The 20,159-nt window shown below is 39.0% G+C and overlaps 1 protein-coding gene across 2 annotated transcripts in view; it reads left to right on the forward strand.

Annotated features, from left to right (window-relative positions):
• The window catches only part of FBXO11 (F-box protein 11), a 69,042-nt gene that overhangs the window by 44,746 nt on the left and 4,137 nt on the right, over window positions 1-20,159 (forward strand). For both annotated transcript variants that reach the window (XM_048296199.1, XM_048296198.1), the window contains exons 8-19: window positions 4,222-4,328; window positions 4,421-4,532; window positions 9,530-9,636; window positions 9,722-9,859; window positions 15,804-16,021; window positions 16,335-16,420; window positions 16,502-16,596; window positions 17,652-17,774; window positions 17,877-17,962; window positions 18,345-18,421; window positions 18,536-18,679; window positions 19,594-19,704. In XM_048296199.1, the coding sequence (XP_048152156.1) occupies window positions 4,222-4,328; window positions 4,421-4,532; window positions 9,530-9,636; window positions 9,722-9,859; window positions 15,804-16,021; window positions 16,335-16,420; window positions 16,502-16,596; window positions 17,652-17,774; window positions 17,877-17,962; window positions 18,345-18,421; window positions 18,536-18,679; window positions 19,594-19,704 (1,404 nt within the window). The remainder of the gene's footprint in view (window positions 1-4,221; window positions 4,329-4,420; window positions 4,533-9,529; window positions 9,637-9,721; window positions 9,860-15,803; window positions 16,022-16,334; window positions 16,421-16,501; window positions 16,597-17,651; window positions 17,775-17,876; window positions 17,963-18,344; window positions 18,422-18,535; window positions 18,680-19,593; window positions 19,705-20,159) is intronic.

Raw genomic sequence — 20,159 nt, forward strand, 5'->3', positions numbered from 1 at the left:
TGTAGGTTTTATTGAGAGTGGTGGGTTTGGGGTTTTTTGTTTGTTTTGGTGGGTGTGTTTTGTATGTGTATTTTCTTTGTTTTGCAGAGTCCCTCTTTTTGGGTATTTATCTGTTCTCTATACCAACTGTTTTGTTCTTGAGTGAGGCTGTTCTGGCACTTCTTGCCTGGGTTTTGCAGCCTTGGCAGGGAGAATGGTTTTGAGCAATGCAGTCAGATTGTTCCAGTGTTACTCTCAAAACTTGTCCCCACAGATCTGCAAGATGTGGCTGTGTTAGTATGTGAGTTTGTCAGTTTGTGACTACGTTTCTGGAGCTAACACTCTGAACATGCCCACTTACAGTGCTTTGGTTTGTGTTGTGGAGAGCTTTTGGAGCACAAACTGGATTCCTTTTGGATGAGACTAATTTAAGAGACATATTCCTGGAATACTCTTACTGCCCTTCAGTAGCCAGTGTGTGTTCAGTCAGAGGGACCTGCTGAGGACTAGTCCTAAGTCAGTCTCTTCTCCCCTTGCTGTCCTGCAGTGTGTGCTGGGAATGGCTCATCCTCAGCACTGTTTCCCTCTGTGGTACCACTCCTGTGTTAGGCTGCAGTGCTTGCTAATGGAGATGTGGCCACAGACAAATAACCCCTGGCCTCTGTTTCACAGAGAGGATGAAGAGTCATATTCAAGAAGTGCTTCAAATACAGAGAAACTGTATTTTACTGTTTATTTTACAGTGCAGTGTATTAACTGCACTGTCCTAAGATATAAAATTTCTCAATCGCTTCATGACACTTGAAATGATATCTTTGATATCTGGGTAAACTTCTGCATGTTCTCTGTCTCCTTTTAAGTTTCGAAAAGCCATCTGCTTTCCCTTCCTCTGGAATTAACCTAAGTTATTCAGAAAAACAGTCATCTTAAGTACAGTCCTTTAAAAGCCAGGGATCTTCATTGTGTATTTTTGTAACTGAATAGCTGTCTTGGGGAACAAAACCTCCAAGAGGAATCCAGAAATGCTAGATGTATTTATATTTCAGTTTTTGGCACTGCTGATTTCACTTCCTCAGACTTTCTCCACTGAATGGTGAGTGACATTGTAGAGAGAGTCAATTTTCATTTGACTGGAAAAGAAAACAAATTAAAGTGAACCGCTAAGCCTTGGAGAACTACCTCTTCTCTGCTCAGTCTGGCATGCTTTTCAGAATGGTAGGATTAAGGCAGCACCAAATCTCTCTGCATTTCTACTCAAATTGCTTTAATAGTTTCTTCTTCTGGCTTCAGAAGAAGCACAACGTTATTAGAAAGGCAGCTTAACATACCTTGAGCTTTGCAAGAAGCTTCTGCTTTCACGTAAGCAAAATGTGCTTACAGAATAATACCTGGTATTCTGAGTTTGTTGTTCTGTTTAATTTTGGGGTTATTTCTTCTCTTAAATATGTGTGAAGGTTCAGTTGGTTCAGAAGGAAGGCTTTGGAAGTATTTGTGGCATATCTGAATTGACAAGAAAGAAGCAAGAGGAGAGGTTCTGTAAGGAAATGGTTGTATCTGGTTCGGCAGACAGAAATACCTTTGAATTTCTTAAAAGAATTAGATTTTCCAGGGTTGGAAAGGGGGGTGTGTTTGCTGCAGGAATAGGAGCCTTCCATGGAGTGCTCATCTCACTCAAGACACAAAATCTCCCAACTGGCTGAGTTTCAGCAGTTGTACAGACGTGTCCTGATCTGAGAATCTTCACTGAATGTGTATTTTCAGAGCTACAGCTTTCATTTTTTCCCTTTATTTTCCACTTGACTTAAATAATGTGCAAGTAAGTGAAAAGGGATTATCAACAGATTCTTCAGTCAAGGGAAAAAAAATTAGTAAAACCAGTAAAAATTTTTGTTATTGTAAGGGTGGAAGAATCTGAAATGGTAAGGAAACTATCATAATTGGATTATTTTTTTACTTTAGAGTGCAAGAGTACTTTCACATGCCTGAGCTCTTCTTCAAATACCCATTCTGCATCTTTGAAATGAAAGCTTTATTTTGGAATGGTTTAGCCATTTGTGGTGTAGGTCTTGTAGACTGTAAGATCTAAAAGAGTATATGGTTTTTGCTTGGTACAGTTGGACAGTCACAGCTCCTGTAGAATGTGTAGTGATTTTTTTGTCTTCTAATGCAGTGAAAAGTGAAATCGTTTTATTCCTTTTGAGGAATTAAATAATTCTGAGGCAACATCCAGTTAATTTATATTTCTTTAGGCAATCCCTTACTGTAGGCTTTCTGTTCCATTATTTCTAAACAGTCTATACATGGTCCTTAAGCTGAGCATGAATTCTGATCCTGGGGAACATGACTCCCTTAGGTTTCAGCAAATTGACTTCTTGGGAGCTGTGTTTTGCTTGATTACAAAATTAGTGGCCCTTTTCTTCCATTTCCGATTCTTATACTGGTTTCTTTTTTCTAAAGTGGCCTGAGCCAAAAGCTGAAATAGAGATACTTCTCTGAAGGATGATTTTGCGAAGACTAAGTAGAACATTGCAGAGAATTTCCTTGGTGCATTTAGAATGAAACTAGTGTTTAAGGAAGTCTTCCGTATTTTCCTGGGGAGATCTAAGTGCAGTGATCTTACTGACTGGCATGTTCCATGATGGGCATTCTGGGACCTTGCCAACTCAGAAGTTACTACTTGTTTAGGAACCTGTGGGCTGAGGGGAAGGTGTCTGTAGAGAACATGATCAAAGTGCTTTGCAAACAATTCCACAAATGTCTGTTTAATAGTGTTTCAGAGCATCCAGTGTGAAGTGCAATTTTTCTGTGGCACCCTGAGAGGGAACACAATTCTGATACTGATTTATGGCTTTCATATCCTCCTAGGAGCTCTGTTTATTTCCTGGGTTTGGTTCACCTGCAGTACTGTGGTGCTGTTCCTTTTCATGTGCTGAAATACATGGATTTGTTTATGCCGCTGCATTTGCACCATGGTGAATATATAGAAATGTTACCAAACCACAGAAATATGTTTTGCATGGTGACACAACTCCTCATCAAAGCCTCTTCAAGTTGTTATCTAGTATTAAGTGAATAGTGGTGTAGAGGAGAGCCAGAATACCTTAAAATAGTTGCAGTTCTGCAGTAATGAAAGCGGAGACTGGGCTTTTAGATAGTGAGAACAAGCTGGATAATACTGTAAATGTTGCTTCATTCTGACTGACATCTTTCTGCCAGAGTGACAAAGAACAGGACATACCACTTGTCTCTACTAATGTCAACAGACAACAGAAAAGGATCTGCCCATGAGGAATCCTGTGCGTAGGCTTTTCAATTAAAATACAGAATTTAGGGCAAATGCCTGCTCATGTTTGTGTTGAGTTGGAAACAGTTTAAAATGCTATCTGATAAGTTACCTGCTATAGTACATGGAACTTCCACCTTTGTATTTGGTGTATTGAGGGAAGGCTGCTTCTGGCTTGCATGTTTAATGTGCAGGTTTGAATCAGACAAACGATCCTGCTTGTGAATGAGCGTCATTGAATTTATTCCAGGGGGTGGCTGTTGTTAACTCGTGCTCCCTCTGCTGGCTCATGCCATCCCAACGTAAACGTCACCTGCCTTTGGATTAAGGGTAAAGAATCGACCAGAGCCTCGCTGATAGCACAGGAAATCAAATGGCACATTATGGCATTTTGCAAGAGAACCACTTTACAATCTTCTGTACATACAGCCAGTGGTATAGTTCAATCTAATTCCTTTTTTTCCTGACGAATAATGAGGATATCAGTTCAAAACTCTGAATCCTACATTTGAGAAGTGTGGGGAGGTCACTTGTAGGTCATGGGCAGATTAGCAGATAGTGGTTCATCTCAGTGATGAAATGTATGTTTTTAGCATTAATAGAAGGGTTTAGAATACCAAAAGAAATTGTGCTTGGAACAGAGTTAAACTGCCTCTAGCCTAGTATCCACGTTTAAGCTGTTCATTGTAAGTAGTAGTCCAAACTAGCTCTGCAAAAGAGAAGGCTATTCTCACGGTACTAGATATTACTAAATTGGTGCTAGATTATCTTAGTTAAAGACTAGTTTCTTCGTTGTCTTTGAAACTTCCTTCTTTAAGATTGTTTTGACAGGAGGACTATGTGCCAATAATAGTGTTAATTTTCCTTTGTTGCTTTGAACAGAATTCTGTAAGTATTTTGAGGATTTTTGGTTTTTTTCAGCAGCATAAACTAAGACTTACTAATTGTTCCCTTTGCAGCACCTGGAAAAGTAGCAGATAAAGTTATAATAGAAAACACTAGAGATTCCACCTTCGTTTTTATGGAGGGTTCTGAAGATGCCTATGTTGGATATATGACAATCAGGGTAAGAATCTCAACCTTAAGCACATCTTTTAAAAAGTTTATTTTAATGCCTGAGCAGTTAAATACAACACTTTTGTTTCCTTCGTTTTTCAGTTCAACCCTGATGACAAATCTGCTCAGCACCACAATGCACACCACTGCTTAGAGATTACCGTGAACTGCAGTCCAATTATAGATCACTGTATTATTCGAAGTACTTGTACAGGTTAGTGGGCTTTTTAGTGTTTGAAGGAACACAACAAATTGAGTATGATTACTATTGGCATATTTTTATTTTTTGATGCAGGTATTCAATACAGGTCTGCAAGCCTTAATTGCCTTGGACCATCACTATTAGAGTGACTTCTTTGTGTCCAAAACCTCTGTGATAATGTGTAGTTGGTCTTCTGTTAGAATCTGTTTGGACTCTTTGGCCAGTTGGTTTGAAACTGAGAAGTGACAGTTCAATAAACATACCTGGGTTTGGTGTATAGTTGTAGCTGGCAGGATGGGGCATTTGAAAAGGTTACACATGGGACTTGTTCATTAGGTTTGCTGTGATAATTCAGTGTTGGGATCAATGTCATTAAACAGTCACGAGATGTAACTGCTAAGCTCGGCTCACTTCCAAGTGGAATGATTTGACATACTCAGAGGATGAGTAGCAGCTCTACAGGCAGAAGTGTTGAAAGACTCATTTCGCCATCAGAGACAATGAGGAATTGATAGTGCCCGATTTGGGAAAGATCAGTAATGTAGACTCAGGAAAGAATGGGTCAGAGTCTGGAAATGAGGAGCTGGATTGCAGTTAAAGTCACTGGCAGGAAGACATGACAGTTTGCAATCACTAGACACAAGACATGGCAAGTTTAACATCTTTGAACACAGCCAGGTGGAGTGGAGTTGGAGTGTCAGAAAGAAGAGGTTCAGGAGAATTAAGATAGTGAGTCTTCACATGGAAATGGCCATATGAACTTCCCATTGCCCAGGTCAGCTAGGGAGAGGGAATGGATCTGTGCAGCAGACTGTGCATGGAGATTACTCAGCTCAACACAGAGGCAAGGAAAAAGAAAAGAGTTCTTCCAACTAGATATAAAAACTACACTTTTCTGGTACTGCCTGTGAAGAATACTGCAGGGAACCATGATGAGCATGGTGGATGGATTCCTGGTCTGTGCCTTCTAGAGGAAGATGCGCTTTCTTGGAGGTTTTGGGTGATAAAGCACTGCACTTGGTCAAGGCAGTTCTATGCTTTGCAGCTCTGTGTTTTGCATCACCATCTCTTTTATTGGAGACACATCACCAAATACTTGGAAGTGTTAAAATGAGAAAAGAGGAGCAAAAGACAGCGAGCTGCTTCCAGTGTCCCAGTATCCCAGTGTTAATGCTAATACTGGGAAATTGGAGTATACGAAGAAAAGGTGTTCTGGAACTTGCCATGAAACAATATTGGGGACCCTGAAAACCAGTGAGAGGAATTAGATAAGACCACATTCAGCTAGATTATTAAAGTAATTTGAAGAGCTGCATGACTTCATATTCAAACATGCTTATAGATAGGCTACCTTCTGTGAAAGTTGTTTATTAAAATTAAGTTTTGAGTAATTTTTTTCATGATCACTTCCCATTTCTGAGAATTTTGAAGTTTTACTCCCTCCAAGACTCTGGATTTCTGAATGTTTACTCTATTGAATTGTTGATTCTCTTCTCCAAAATTAAAATTTCTAGTCAATTTTGGAGGCTGTGTGTAGGCTACACTATCATCACTTACTGATTATTAAGTTTTATTGGCTTTTTAATCCTACCAAGCCGTACTGTAGCGTACTCAGGAAGTACTAAGTTTGTGTAAAAAGGGAGAAAGAATGGCAGTCTGCCAGAAAAGGCATTTACTGTTTCCAGATAATTGACGTCTCTGAAGTATTGATCCATAGGCATTCAAAACCTCTTTCCTAGCACATGCTTGATACCCTTTCTGTAGATGTCCTAATTGCATTAAAGCATATTTCTACATTATGTCATGTGTAAAGTTCTTAATGTTTGTCATATGTAAAGATGGGAGCTGTGTAAGTGCAAGTGAATTAAAGTTGGAGGTTCCTTCTGCCAGTCCAAAGCATCTTTAGAAATATTTTCAAATAAAGTTTAAATGGCAAGATCCTGAGTCTAGAGGTTCTGTTGCATCCATTGTGGAAGAAATCTGTGTTGGTCCTCACCTTGATGGATAAAAGTAGTAGTGGATGGCAATGTTCCTTTTTTTTTAAATTTTAATATTGTTAAAGTGTGTGCAGTCATTATATTCTGAGTAAACCAAGCAAAGCTTAAAACCAATACAACATGTGGTTTGTATTCCAAAAGGACCAATTTCACACAATCAATACTCAAGTCCAGTGAAGTGAGTCACAATAAAGATTGCTTTCATTTAAATTAGCAAAATGTGATAGAGGTATGCTTTTAGAACATCACACTGGGTTCCAAAAATCCATAGCTCCTCAGTCTCACAAAAAGAAGACAGAAGGAGAGGAGTGAAAGCAGTTATAAAATACAAGAAACAAGATGTTGTTAACAGTTAATATAAATAGGAAATTAGGAATTGAAGGAAACTGGGGATCTCCCTCCAAAATAAAAACACACCATCAAAATACCACTTTACTGCCACAAAGAACTTGATAAACAAGACAAGATGCAACATCTGTCTAGAAGCGACAGTGCTTGTGTCTTAATTTGGGGAACAAAGGGAGTTTTAGCAGTGATGCTGATCCATCATAGAATGGAAAAAATTGAATGGCAAAGTGTTGTGTAATTTTTGTTCCATATTTAATGAGAATAGGCAGGAATGATAAATGCCCTCATCCCCTAGAGGGGTAATGAAACATGTTCCACTCTTGACAGTAACTCTGAATGAGGTTAAACAGCTGTAAAAATAGACATTCTAAAATCATGCAGGAGTTTAAAAAGAACTGGCCAAAAAACTCTCTGGCTTCCTTATTGTGTATCAATGGTAACTTGAAACCTCGATGAGATGGTCTTTGTCCCTGGGGGAGGTGGCAGGGAGGAGACTACACAGGATGAAGTATGGCAGGAGTACTGCCTATTGATCCTGGGTAGAATGATAAGGTATAAATGCAGGGGTTTGGTCCATCAAGAATTTAAAATTTATGATGAATCGAATTAGTGTGTATTTACAGAAAGTTAATAATGGTTGCATTACACTGTTGGCATTTTTGATTACTTTCTTTGACTAAAAGAAGGCAGCAGTCCCAGTATAATTACACAGATCCTTGAAAAATGTTTGACTTCAACACATAGTGCCTTAAAATATTAAAGTTCTACAGAATGACCAGAGCACACACCATACAGATGAAAAATAACTTTCAGGGTAACTAATGGAATTTTTTTTTTTGTTGTGGCTGTTTCAAAGATGACTTCTTGACTTGCAGAAAGGAAAAAAGATCCATATTGATGAGTCCTGTAGACAATGAGGACTTTATTATAGAGTATTTTAGATACAAGATGAATGTAATATAACTACAGTTGTATAAATAAGCAGGAGATGGGTTGCTGTGACCTTCCTGATAGGTGGACTGTCAAGCACCACTCACATTAGTCTGACCAAGTGCAGAGTTATACACACAACTTGCTTTTGTTCCTACTTCTGAGTGATAGACCTCTCTCCTGGAAAGCTGGGAAAAGCTTGAAGAGTCACCGTGGATAAACTGATAAATAGGAGCCCTCATGTAGTCGAGTGGCCAAAAGAACTGATGTGATCCTTAGTTACATCTGTGGGAATACTGAGTAGAAGTAGAGAGACTGTGTTAACGCCTCTGCTTAGTCCTGCTTCAGAATGAAGTGCTCCTTTCTGGTGACCATAGCAACATGCTGGAAAATTTAGAAACTGTTCAATGAAAAGTCATATAAGGTAAAGCAGAAAAATTCAGTTGTAGTGAAAAGCACAGTGACTGCAATTTGTTACTTTATCAGGGAGAAAGCTGAAGGAGCAAATTGCTTGCACTGAACACATGCGTGCATTGGGTATGGCATACACCGGTGTAAAGAGATCGGGTAACTGGGTGCCAAAGCTGGAGAAATTCAGATGAGCAATTAAAGTGTAAATTAAAAGGGCAGCAGCTCTCTAGCCAGCTAACAAGCTTTATACTGGTTTCTCAGTTGCTGGAAATCATCAAGTTATCAAACTTAAATATCTTTCTATGAGATATGTGCTGAAGTTCCTGCTACTAGAACTGAAGCAGGACTTAATTCAGGGAATTAGTATAGCCTGTATTATTCATGAGGCCAGACTAGACAATCAAAATAATTTCTTTAGGAATTAAAAAAAAATAAGCTCTCTGTAAATGAGTCTGTGAATTATTTAAGCATAGTCTTTGTGGAACTTTGCTAGAAAGATACATGAAAACTGACTAACAGAGCAGGTACTGGCTTGCTTATTTAGTGATGTTTAATTGTGGGGAATGTGTGTTATGTAGGCCAGGTTCCCTGAGACGAGCTCTTACCTTTCAGAAATCACTGTTGATTTTAGCGGCTGTGGAATTTCATGTTGTCATAACTTCCTGGAGTTCAGGGAATTGAGCTGATCTGCTGAAATCCTGAGCAGTTTGAGTCCTAGTTTCCTGGAAAATATGTGTTTTCTGGGTTATGGTATGGTAGCTGATCATTCAAGGAGCTTTGTAATTCAGCTGGGAAGAGACCTGTTGGTTTCTGATGTTTAGTTCTGTACCTGAGATTGTGCATTTGTGCCCTGCTCAACATTGGGTAGACAGTGTGTCTTTGTATGCTACAAAATTACTGTTTGGCCTCTTTGAAGTACTGAGTTGTGAAACTTTAAAGGGAAGTAAAACAAGGCAGTAATTAGCAGAGAATTTTGTTAGATTTCTGTTGTCCTCTGCTGTGAACAGTCAGTATACAGTGGGCCTAATGCAGGGAAATAAATGAGTGAGAACTTTCATAAGCATGAATTATTATATAAACCGTTGTCCTGGCAGCTGTTTAACCTTGGCAGGGGGATTTTAAAGCGACTCCTACAGTGGTTCTTGCATCTGCAAAATGATGACTTAATGTTTTTCTGCCAGTGGCTTGCAATGCTTTGGCTCTGTGCATGCCAGATCTTTTTTAAATATCAGTTCACACTAAGTTTTCTTGCGAAAGCACTGCCAGACTATTTATAAATACACTATGCTTTGGAGCTATGGTAACTGTACTGTTTTCTTCCAGTTGGCTCTGCAGTATGTGTTAGTGGCCAGGGAGCTTGTCCTACTATTAAACACTGTAACATCAGCGACTGTGAAAATGTTGGACTTTATATTACAGACCATGCACAGGTAATTTTCCATATTAATTTCTTTACGTCGATAAAATTGTTTACTGTTCTTGATTCTTGTCTTAATTTATGTTTTTATTTCCCAGGGAATATATGAGGACAATGAGATATCCAATAATGCGTTAGCAGGGATTTGGGTTAAAAACCATGGAAATCCCATTATCAGACGGAATCACATTCACCACGGACGTGACGTTGGCGTTTTCACTTTTGACCACGGCATGGTAACCCACATGTTTTCTTTTGAAGAAAGAAATACAGATGTTGTAGAACTAAAGTCTTCAATTTTTGCCTGTGATTGGAGAAATATTTTTTTTTAAAAAGCGTGCATTTACTCATGAACAGATACTTTAAAATATGCCTACTGCTGTTCTCTTGCCCTTAGGTGGGAGACTTCACTTTAAAGACAATTTAGGTGAAAGAGGTTTAAGCAAGTTTTTTGCAATTGATTGGCATCCTGTTACATTGTATTATGTTGCAGTGACAAAATACCTCTTGAAATAGGATGTAAATGGTAGGCTTACATTTATGCTTCATTCTTTTCCCTTTGAAACGGAACAAAAAATAAGGTGCTGGATGATTTAGAAATGAAAAAAAAAGTTCTGTGGAGACTTAGCCTTCCTTTAATGTTAAAACTCTGAAACAGGGTATGTACACCTTCTCTGGGAAGAGGACTTCTGTAGCCGGGAATTAGTTGTGGAATTTTAACACAGAATTTCATATCAGAATTGAGGCCTCCTTTCATAAATATGTTTACTTGTGTGGGGTGAAGGCGATAACTTCTAATTACATGTAAAGTAGTGAACAATGAGATTCATAGCCCTTGAAATAAACAGAATAGTTTTTTGTCACTAAAATAAAAGGTAATTTGCTGATTTGTTTTAGGAAAATATTCTGCATGTCTTCCAAAGAGTGCCAGATCATTGTTTTTCCTGCTTGAATGACAAAGTTGCAATTCCCCATGCCCAGATGGCAAAACAAGCAGTTTTCTTTTAGTCACTCTTAAAATGGCAGATTTCTAAGAGTGCTTTCCATCGGGTGTGAAAGCTCTTGATCCCCAGATGTAAGAAATCAGGAAAGGGAAGGCAAGAGGCCTCCTGGGTTGAGACTAAAGGGCAAGAAGGAAATGCACAGGCAGAGGAAGCAGGAACAGGTGACCTGGGAAAAGTCCAGAGACACCGTCCAATTGTGTAGTGATGGGGTCAGGAAGGCCAGGGCGTGGATGGAGCTGAACTTGCCAAGGCACACAAGGAATGACAGGGAAGGATTCTACAGGTATGTCTTTCAGAAAAGGAATGTCAAAAAGAGCACATCACCCCGCCCCGCCATGAGCAACAGCAGCGACCAAGAGATGAGGAGAAGGCTGAGGTACTCAACAATATTTTGCCTCAGTTTTTACTGGCGGTCAGTCTTCCCACACCTCTTGAGTGCATGGACCTCAAAGCAGGGACTGGGGGAGCAAAGTCACTCACACTGTAAGAGAAGATCAGGTTTGTGACTGCCTGAGGAACCTGAATGCACATAAGTCTATGGGGCCCAGTGAGACGCATCCCAGAGTCCTGAGGGAACTGGCTGATGCAGGTGCCAAGCCACTCTCCAAGACATTGGGAAAGTCATGGCAGTCAGGTGAAGTCTCTGGTGACTGGAAAAGGGAAACATTGCACCCATTTTTAATAAAGGGTAGAAAGGAGGACCCTGGCAGGTACCAACCTGTCAGCCTCACTTCCGTGCCTGGAAAGGTCATGGCACAGCTTCACCAAGGACAGGTCCTGCCTGACGAACCCAGTGACCATCTGTGATGGAGTGACTGCAGCAGTGGAGAAAGGAAGGGCTATGGATGTCATTCATGTGGACTCCTGTAAGGCCTTGACACATTCCTGTACAACACCCTTTTCTCTAAACAGGAGAGAAGTGGATTTGATGCAGGGATGAGGAATTGGTTGGATAGTTCCATCCAGAGGGTAGATGCCAGTGGCTAAATCATGTCCCTCAGTGGTCTGTACTGGGACCAGTACCATTCATCAGTGATAGAGACAGTGGGATCAAGTGCTCTCTCAGCATGTTTTAACCCAGACCTATTCAGGTTTTTGAGAGTTGGCAGACTGGAAATAGCATTAACAGGAAATCCACTGTGGATAGAAACTAGTGAGGCCTTTCTCCTTTTTTGCCCAGGTTGCTGGGGAGGCAGGGATAAACGACCAAGGCAGTGCTAGTGGTAGCTGTTGGATTTGTGGTTTTCTGGTTTCAGTGGAAGGCAAACAGGTCACAGAGTGCTGCCATTTTTGCTGCTGGCATAAAGTCTTGTGAGTGGAAGGTGAAATATGGTGGGATTCTGCTGGTAGGTGCCTCTTCTCCACTCTAATACAGTCTAATAGACCATATTTGTTCTGTGTTGGGCAAGATTGCACCAGCTGAGAATGGCTTGCTGGCAGCTGCCTTCTGATGGATGGCTTTACATCATTTTCTGTTCTCTAGAGATGATGTTGTTTGGCTGGTTTGCAAAGAGTGGTGGCAGATGTCTTTGGTTTATATTATCTCATTGTTTGGACTGCATTAAGCTGTAGTAACATACTGTGCAAATACTTCTAATCCGCTTCACTGGGTCCATATATCCATACATCCTTTCAAGACTTAAACATACTTGGAAACAGGGAATGAAGTGATTTCAGCTATTAAAAAAAATGGTAAAGGAAAGTGCTTCAGTAAGTCCTGCAGGGGAGGTGTCTGTGTGTAGGCTTGAGGGTTAATTGGAAAGTCTGGGTAGGAGCTGCTTCTTGTTTAAGTACTGAAGTATAAATATTAAATACATGAGCACTGAAATATTAAAAAAAGTTAAAAAGTCAGGCTGAATTCACTTGATTAATTTTAAATAAAAGTGTATTTGATCTATTTTCTGAAACGCCTGTTTCAGAGCTGTGATCAGTGTGGTATCACAAGCAAAGTGGAATAGAAATAAATGTTTCTCTTTTGTTTAAGGGAAACAGTAGCACATTAAAGAGAATGTGTGAATAGCGTCTATCTCAGCTGCAAATATTATTGAAGTATTTCATAAACTCCTTTGAAAGATTCAGTGCCCCCGTGTCTTCAAAGTCTGCTTTGGCAGCACCTTCTATCTTTGCATCATGTCTAGTGATAGAGTCAATGAAATGACATCATTGGCAATGTTTATATGCTCGTTAAGTGACAGTGACGTGGTAGCCTTCAGATACAAATCCTATATATGTAAACAAATTAATGGATTTTCTATGTTTGCTTCTCTCACTTCTTTTCTGTTACTTTCTGTAATTTTTTTTTATATTGTTTCTGACTGTGAAGTGGGATAAGTACATTCCAGTGCTGAATTCCTACCCTACACATTCTTTTCCCGTGGGCTTCTGTGCTGGAATGCTGTCTCCAAAAGGTTCAAGAGTGCTTTGTTTTTCACTTCCATGTTCTCAGATTGTTCTTTGTGTTTTGATACTTGTAGAAACTTAACCTCTTTTTTTAAACTGGCAATATCCTGACATTTGCCTTAGTGCTGTGACAAATGTTTAACAAGCTGGCATTAAAAACGCAGCGTGGTATTGGCAGCCCTGGGTGCCTTACCCTGACCTCTCAGGTGCCTGAGATGAGTTACCAGGCATCTGTCATAAATTGTATTTTTTAGTTGTATGCAAACAACAGAGAAGTTCCAATTTAATGTAAGAATAAGCGTAATTTTACAGTTGAAAGCTGAGCTCTTGGCAAAACTGTTTTCATTTTCGTTGCTCCCAAATGAGAAGCTTGGGGGGTTTCTTTCTGATGAAATAAAAGTGTAGCAGCGTGTGTCTAAGTTGGGTGATCATGCCTAGTTTACAGCTCAGTCTTCTAGATACTACAAATCATATAATTTTAAAGAAATGGGTATATAAATCCAAAAGAAAATTAGGCATATGCCAGTTTCTATACAGACTACATTTAAAATTCAATTTGCCTTTTGCTGTGCATAAAAATAAAGGGTTTGTTTTGCATCTTGGATGTGATTTTCATCATATGTTGCATTTGAATTTTCATAAAATGCACTAACTCTCAAATAAGGACCCTTTCAGGGTTTGGAAAGCAAATTTTTATAAGCATAAGTAGTTACTCTTTTTTCTCTCTTGGTCTCCTGTTGTCTTTTTATTTTTAATTTTGTTTTTTCTTCTACCCTATTGGGGATACCAGATTCAATAAATATTTAGGAAATGTTAAATCTTACACAATTATATTTTTTTTTTTTTAATACATGTGTTGTTCAAACAGTAACATGAAATGCCTCTGTGTTTCTGTAATGTTGTGATCTTCAAAACAGAGAAAGAAAAAAAAGCCCTTTTAGAAATAAAGAGGGGAAAAATCTTCTGAGACGAAAAGCAGCGCCAAAATTTCATCAGATAAAAGTTTTGACTCTAAAGCATTTCAAAGCAGTGTTTGTTAGACTAGACAACATGCAGAAAGAAAAAAAAAAAAAAAAAAGTTTAATTACTGAGTTAGTCTTGATGTAAAAAGTCTTCTGAGTTTTTCCCTCTGTGCAGGGTCCCATCTTCGTGATCACATCTTTTTCCGTACAGTGTGTGCCAGGTGGGAACATCAGCATTATCATTGCTGTGGTGTTTGTTTCTTATTCCTTTGCCTGCCCAGATCTTACCAGCCTGTAGCAGTGTCCTTGCCCGCACAAACTGTCACTGTAGCTGTTATTTTGTGTCCACAGCTAATGCTTTGCCTAGAATTGTAAATAAATTCGATGTACAGAGCTGCTTTTTTAATATTTAGGATTTTCAAGCAGAAAGCTACTTGGTATTTTTGTGTAAGATAGTAGTACTTTTTCCACATGCATCCCTTATTCCTTCTTCCTTATTAATCATAGGGGCCTCTTTTCCCTTAGCAATCCTGGCACTGTCTGGTGCCAGGTGCTGTGTCTTCCAGGTTCTTCTTCTGTTAGCTGTTGAACTGTAACCAGAAACCCCCACAAAGCCCAAGTCAGATACCCAGCACACTTAAAAACCATTCTTAGAAGAAGGTGGAGGCAATGGAAGGCTTGAAGTCCCTCTTTGCAGAGGAGGGATATTGACCTTCTTGGCCTCAATAGCTGCCTGGCAAGTCTCCCAAAAAGATCAGGGCTTGAGCTGCCAAACAGCTGGACAGAGCTTAAGGGTTGGGCAGCTTGAGTGTGCTGAGAGACAGAAGTGATGAGATGCTTCCTCTCTTTCAATTTAGTTTTTCTTCTGGTTGGGCAAAATGGGCATGAAATACCATTAAAGTTCACCTTAAGAATAGGATGACTTGGAATATTAAAATCTTCAAGGACTGTGTCAAGAAAATGCTGTGAAAGAGCTGACACAATTAATTGGCAAGGCCCTGGAATGAAGTAGAATCAGAGAAATCATTGGGCAGGGAACGACTATTTTGCCAGGTGAATTTTCAGATGGGCCAATTCATGGTTGGCGTGGAAGGAGTGTGCTTGGGATGGCTTTGTGCAGTGGCCTTTTTTTTCCCTGCCCATAGCAATGCTGTTCATAATGCTCTTGTTTAAATACAGTTGTGTTGTGGGCCTGCTGCTACTGTTACAGTGTCTAAGTGTACACCTTTTTAAAAAAGGGAAAAAGGAAAAAATTGTACTACTTGGCCACTCAGACCAATCCAACCCTGGAAAAATTACTGAACTCCCACATTCATATAATTTATTTCGATCAGTTGTTTCAAAGAAATTTAGCACACTTCTTCCTAAAGAAATGATATTTTTGCCAAATGTATATAGTTCCTGGTCTGAAAACAAGTAGGTAGTCTTCTCCATAGCACTGTCTTTTCTATGTTGGGCCTGTGGGCTTTCTGGCCTTAGAAAGGAGTCTGATCCTTAGGAGCTGCTGAGGAAACCTGATACTGAGTCCTATTTAATGTGCTATATCTAGAGTTGCCATTTTTCATGGTATTTCTTGAGTAGTCATAAATAGCGATGAAAACACAGTTGTCTTTGAAACAGTATTTTATTTTTGGAAAAATGAAATTATATAGTGTCAGGAGTTGTTTTAATTAGCTATATAAGTACTTACATGTTGTCAATTTTGGTACAGTTTCCTTTTAAATGAGGGTTGTATTTAAAGGGAAGGGAGGGGAGGGAATAACCGTCATTTAAAAAAGGACTTTTACAGAAAACTGCATGTTTTATGTCTTCAGGGTTATTTTGAAAGCTGCAACATCCATAGAAACAGGATAGCAGGCTTTGAAGTGAAAGCATATGCCAACCCAACAGTGGTGCGTTGTGAAATCCATCACGGCCAGACTGGAGGAATCTATGTGCATGAAAAAGGAAGAGGACAGTTCATAGAGAACAAAATCTATGCAAACAATTTTGCAGGTGTTTGGATTACCTCAAACAGTGACCCAACAATAAGGTATCCTTTTCCTCACTGATATTTTACTGCATAGAGGAAGAAGAGATTTAATGGGGATGGGATAAGTGCACTTTAATTTAATTTGTGAGGAGCTGTAAATACTCCTGTATATGTAGAAATGAAATTGTCTGTGTTCAGTTGAACTGCATTTTTAATTTGTGTGTACACTTAGAGGTAGGTCTTTCTCAAAGCAGCAGAACATAAGTTCTTTATTTTAAATCTGAATGGTGTACAGTCCTGGCCACTACATACATATATAGTGTTGTACAGTGTATTAGAATCACTTCACAATGTGGATTTTTTTCTTTCTTAGGGGCAATGCAATTTTTAATGGGAATCAAGGTGGTGTTTATATCTTTGGTGATGGAAGAGGCCTTATTGAAGGAAATGACATTTATGGTAAGCTGATTTGCTTGCTGCATATTGATTTCTGAGAAAAATGAATGTGTAAGTTGTATTAAATAACACTTTTGTTGACAGGTAATGCATTAGCAGGAATACAGATTCGAACAAACAGCTGTCCCATCGTTCGACACAACAAGATTCATGATGGTCAACACGGAGGAATTTATGTAGTAAGTGCAGCCTACAGACAGGCACAAACTTGTGTTCTGTTTTAGAAATGTTGGGAAAAAGTACCCTGTGTGAAATGTTTGTCCTTACAATGCTTGAGTTCCTTAAATTATAAACCATGTTCATGGTAAGAGACTGAAGCTGGTGCTGCTATTTAAAAGATGAAGGCTTTTATGAACACCACTAAATTATTCCTGTTACAGAGTAAAATATTTAAAATGGGATAGATTACAGAATTTCATCATTGCTTGGTTGAAAGCTTTGTGAAAAGGCTTAGTTTTCATAGTAGTATGTCATCACTTTAAAAAAAAAAGTCTTCTCAGCTCTTTCAGAGTGTAATGTGTTTACCACTAACCTCAGAGAAGATTTTTTTCCTACTGCCTTCAGGATGATAGAAACTGGAATTGTTGTATTGAAAAAGTGGGGAATAAAGCACAATTCCCAACGTGTGCAAGGGCTCTGCTAACTGAACTGAAAGAGATGTCAGGTTCCCTTAAGCAATACCAGATTTTGAGAAATATGTGTCTGTCTTTCTGCCAAAGGTTACCTGAGGTCCAGCTAATGCTGCAAGTGTGCAGCTTCATCTCTTCATTGAGTAAATTTAACCAGCTTCTTCCCCTGACTTAGAAAGCTGTTGTTTGTCCTCTGAGCCCAGACATGTGGTAGGGATGGTGACCTTCAGAGCCATGCCAGCTTTTTGTCCAGCGGGGGGACGTGGCTGGGTGTAGGTTTAAGAACCATGAGCCAGGGCTTTCATGTGAGTGCACAGCACTGGGGAGGCACCTCTCCTACCAACAGCCAGCAGACATTTGCAAATACCACTGCAGAGCCTTGAAACAGAATGATTTAGATGCAGGGTGTTCTTTGTTTCATGGCAAACATTCAAAATCATGATACACTGTTATTTTAAAAAAAAAAAGTGAAAAAACTTACTCAAAATGGAAAGTAATTACTTTGCTATGGTAAAGAAGCCAGAGGTGGGAGGGATGGGTACAGCAGGAGAAAGAGTATTGGTGATTAGCAGGTTTTCTTAACTCTTAAACCGTCTTGTATTTAGCATGAAAAAGGACAAGGTGTGATTGAGGAAAACGAAGTTTACAGCAATACATTGGCTGGAGTCTGGGTGACAACAGGGAGCACTCCAGTCTTGAGGAGAAACAGAATACACAGTGGGAAACAAGTGAGTTTTGCTCTGTGGTTACAAGGGGGCCACAGAAAAGAAAGTCTTGTGGTTTTATGCCTCATTACTTTGGAACTAATAATATAATTCTTGATGTGTTAGGTTGGAGTTTATTTTTATGACAATGGACATGGCGTGTTAGAAGACAATGACATCTATAATCACATGTACTCAGGGGTTCAGATAAGGTAACATTTATTCTGATTTTATGCCAAAACAGACGTAGCTTGTTATGTGCTCTATTGTGTCTTTTTAGCTGTTCTTGTCAGTTTGTTTCTAAAAATAACTTTTTTTGAAATCCAATATGTCTGAATACCCTCTGCTTTAACCTACAAGAAAGTTACCACAAATACAGCCTGGGTATTGACTGGAATGTGTGGCTCTTGAAGTCTGTAAAGATACTGCATGTTTGGAAAGAACCGTATTTTACTAAGATTTTTAAGCAGTGAGATCTGTGGGGCACTTCTTTAGAGGTGTTTGAGATGTTTGGCCTTGGGATGTAGTAAATGACTATAAATGACTTCTTTTTAATGACTTTAAAATGACTTCTTTGCCTACATTTCACTCTAGAACTGGAAGCAACCCCAAAATTAGACGCAACAAAATCTGGGGTGGTCAGAATGGTGGTATTCTGGTCTATAATTCTGGTAGGTTTGTTTTTTATGTTTATCCCGAATTGTTTGTGTTCTGTGGTGTTATATTATCTTCTCATTTATTATACTTCTTGATTTTATTTTTTTCCACCCTTCCTTCAATTTTAGGGCTTGGATTTATAGAAGACAATGAAATTTTTGATAATGCCATGGCTGGTGTATGGATTAAAACAGACAGTAATCCTACATTAAGAAGAAATAAAATCCATGATGGAAGAGATGGAGGCATCTGTATATTTAATGGGGGAAGAGGTAGCTTTTTCCCTTACTGTTTTACACTGAATATTCTGGATAAGAGTTAAATTTCAGTTTAAGCAGTGTTCTTTTTGAAGTGCTCTTTAGAAACACAGCTCATGTCTTCTGAAGTGATAAAATAGTTACAGCGAACATACCCTAATGCTTTTTAGCCTTAATTACATTAGTAATACTGCAATCTGTGGGAGGCCGAGAGGTAATTAATCTCATCCAAGATAACTGTTAGATTGCTGCTTAGGACAGTCCTTTTATCCCATTTGCTTTTGTAAGCTTTGCCAGTTGACTGAAACACAGTATTGAATTCAAGTCATGTAGCCAAAATCATGCTCGTGAGTAGTTCAGGTTCTGCCAGTGTCCAAGATTCAGGGGGAAAAACCCACAGATCTTTAAGGAATCTGTTGTTCACTTGTAAATGTAGAAGTGGTCCCTGTCTGAAATCCCCTGACTGTTGTGTGTCCTAATAGCAGCTTCTGATATTCTGCAGATAATCACTTGCTCTAAGTGAGCTTTAATTTTAAGTCAGTGTTTTAAAGCAATCCTGTCCTGCTTTAACAATAAAATGCAAGTGAAGCTTGGCTTTGGCAATCCGCTCATTTTAGAAGACAAGAACAGAGAGGTGTTATAAAAATTTAAGAAAAATTTGGAAAGCAGAAAGACACAGTTTTCTGCAGTGGTGCCTATGATCCCAAATTCCGTGCTGTGTACTGAAAAAATGCACTTCCAAAATTACACACTGAGAATTACTTCAAACTGGTATCACTGATGTCAGTGCTGTTGGTGCATATTCTCCAAATGAAAGGAGTTATTAGGAGGATTATGACACATAAGATCTTTTGAAAACATTTCACAGAAAGGTTACAGGTCAGAAAATGTTCCCAAGCTCAAATGTCACATTTGTTGGTCTGTCACAGGTCTTCTGGAAGAGAACGATATCTTCAGGAATGCTCAAGCTGGTGTTCTTATCAGCACCAATAGCCACCCTGTGCTAAGGAAAAACCGAATATTCGATGGATTTGCTGCAGGTTTGTGCTGTTTAAATCAAATTTGGAAGCTTGGAGTGAGCTTACTCTGAGTTTTCTTACCCCATGGTATTTAGACATTTTAAAAGAGACTGGGATATCATTCAGTGTATACTAAAAGTCACTTGAGAATTCAGAATTGTAGTCAGGGTATATTTACAGCAATCTTGGAATTACAGCATGTTGGGAGATGACACGTACTCTGTCTTCTTTTTTTTTTGTGAAATACTTTCCATTATTTTATTTTAGAAGCAATTGGTAAAGCTGTCTACAACATATTCATAGTTGATGTGCTGGATGGTGGTATGAATATCTTATCACTGCTTTAAAACCTAGGAAACGGAGCAAATACACACTTTAAAGACATTTGAATTGCATCTCAAGTTCAACTTTCTCACTCCACAAAGTTGAAGAACTATAAAAATGAGCGTTTCTTGCTCTAAAAGAGATGAAAAATG

Source organism: Corvus hawaiiensis, chromosome 3 (genome assembly GCF_020740725.1).
Source record: "Corvus hawaiiensis isolate bCorHaw1 chromosome 3, bCorHaw1.pri.cur, whole genome shotgun sequence".
NCBI classification, from domain to species: Eukaryota; Metazoa; Chordata; class Aves; order Passeriformes; family Corvidae; genus Corvus; species Corvus hawaiiensis.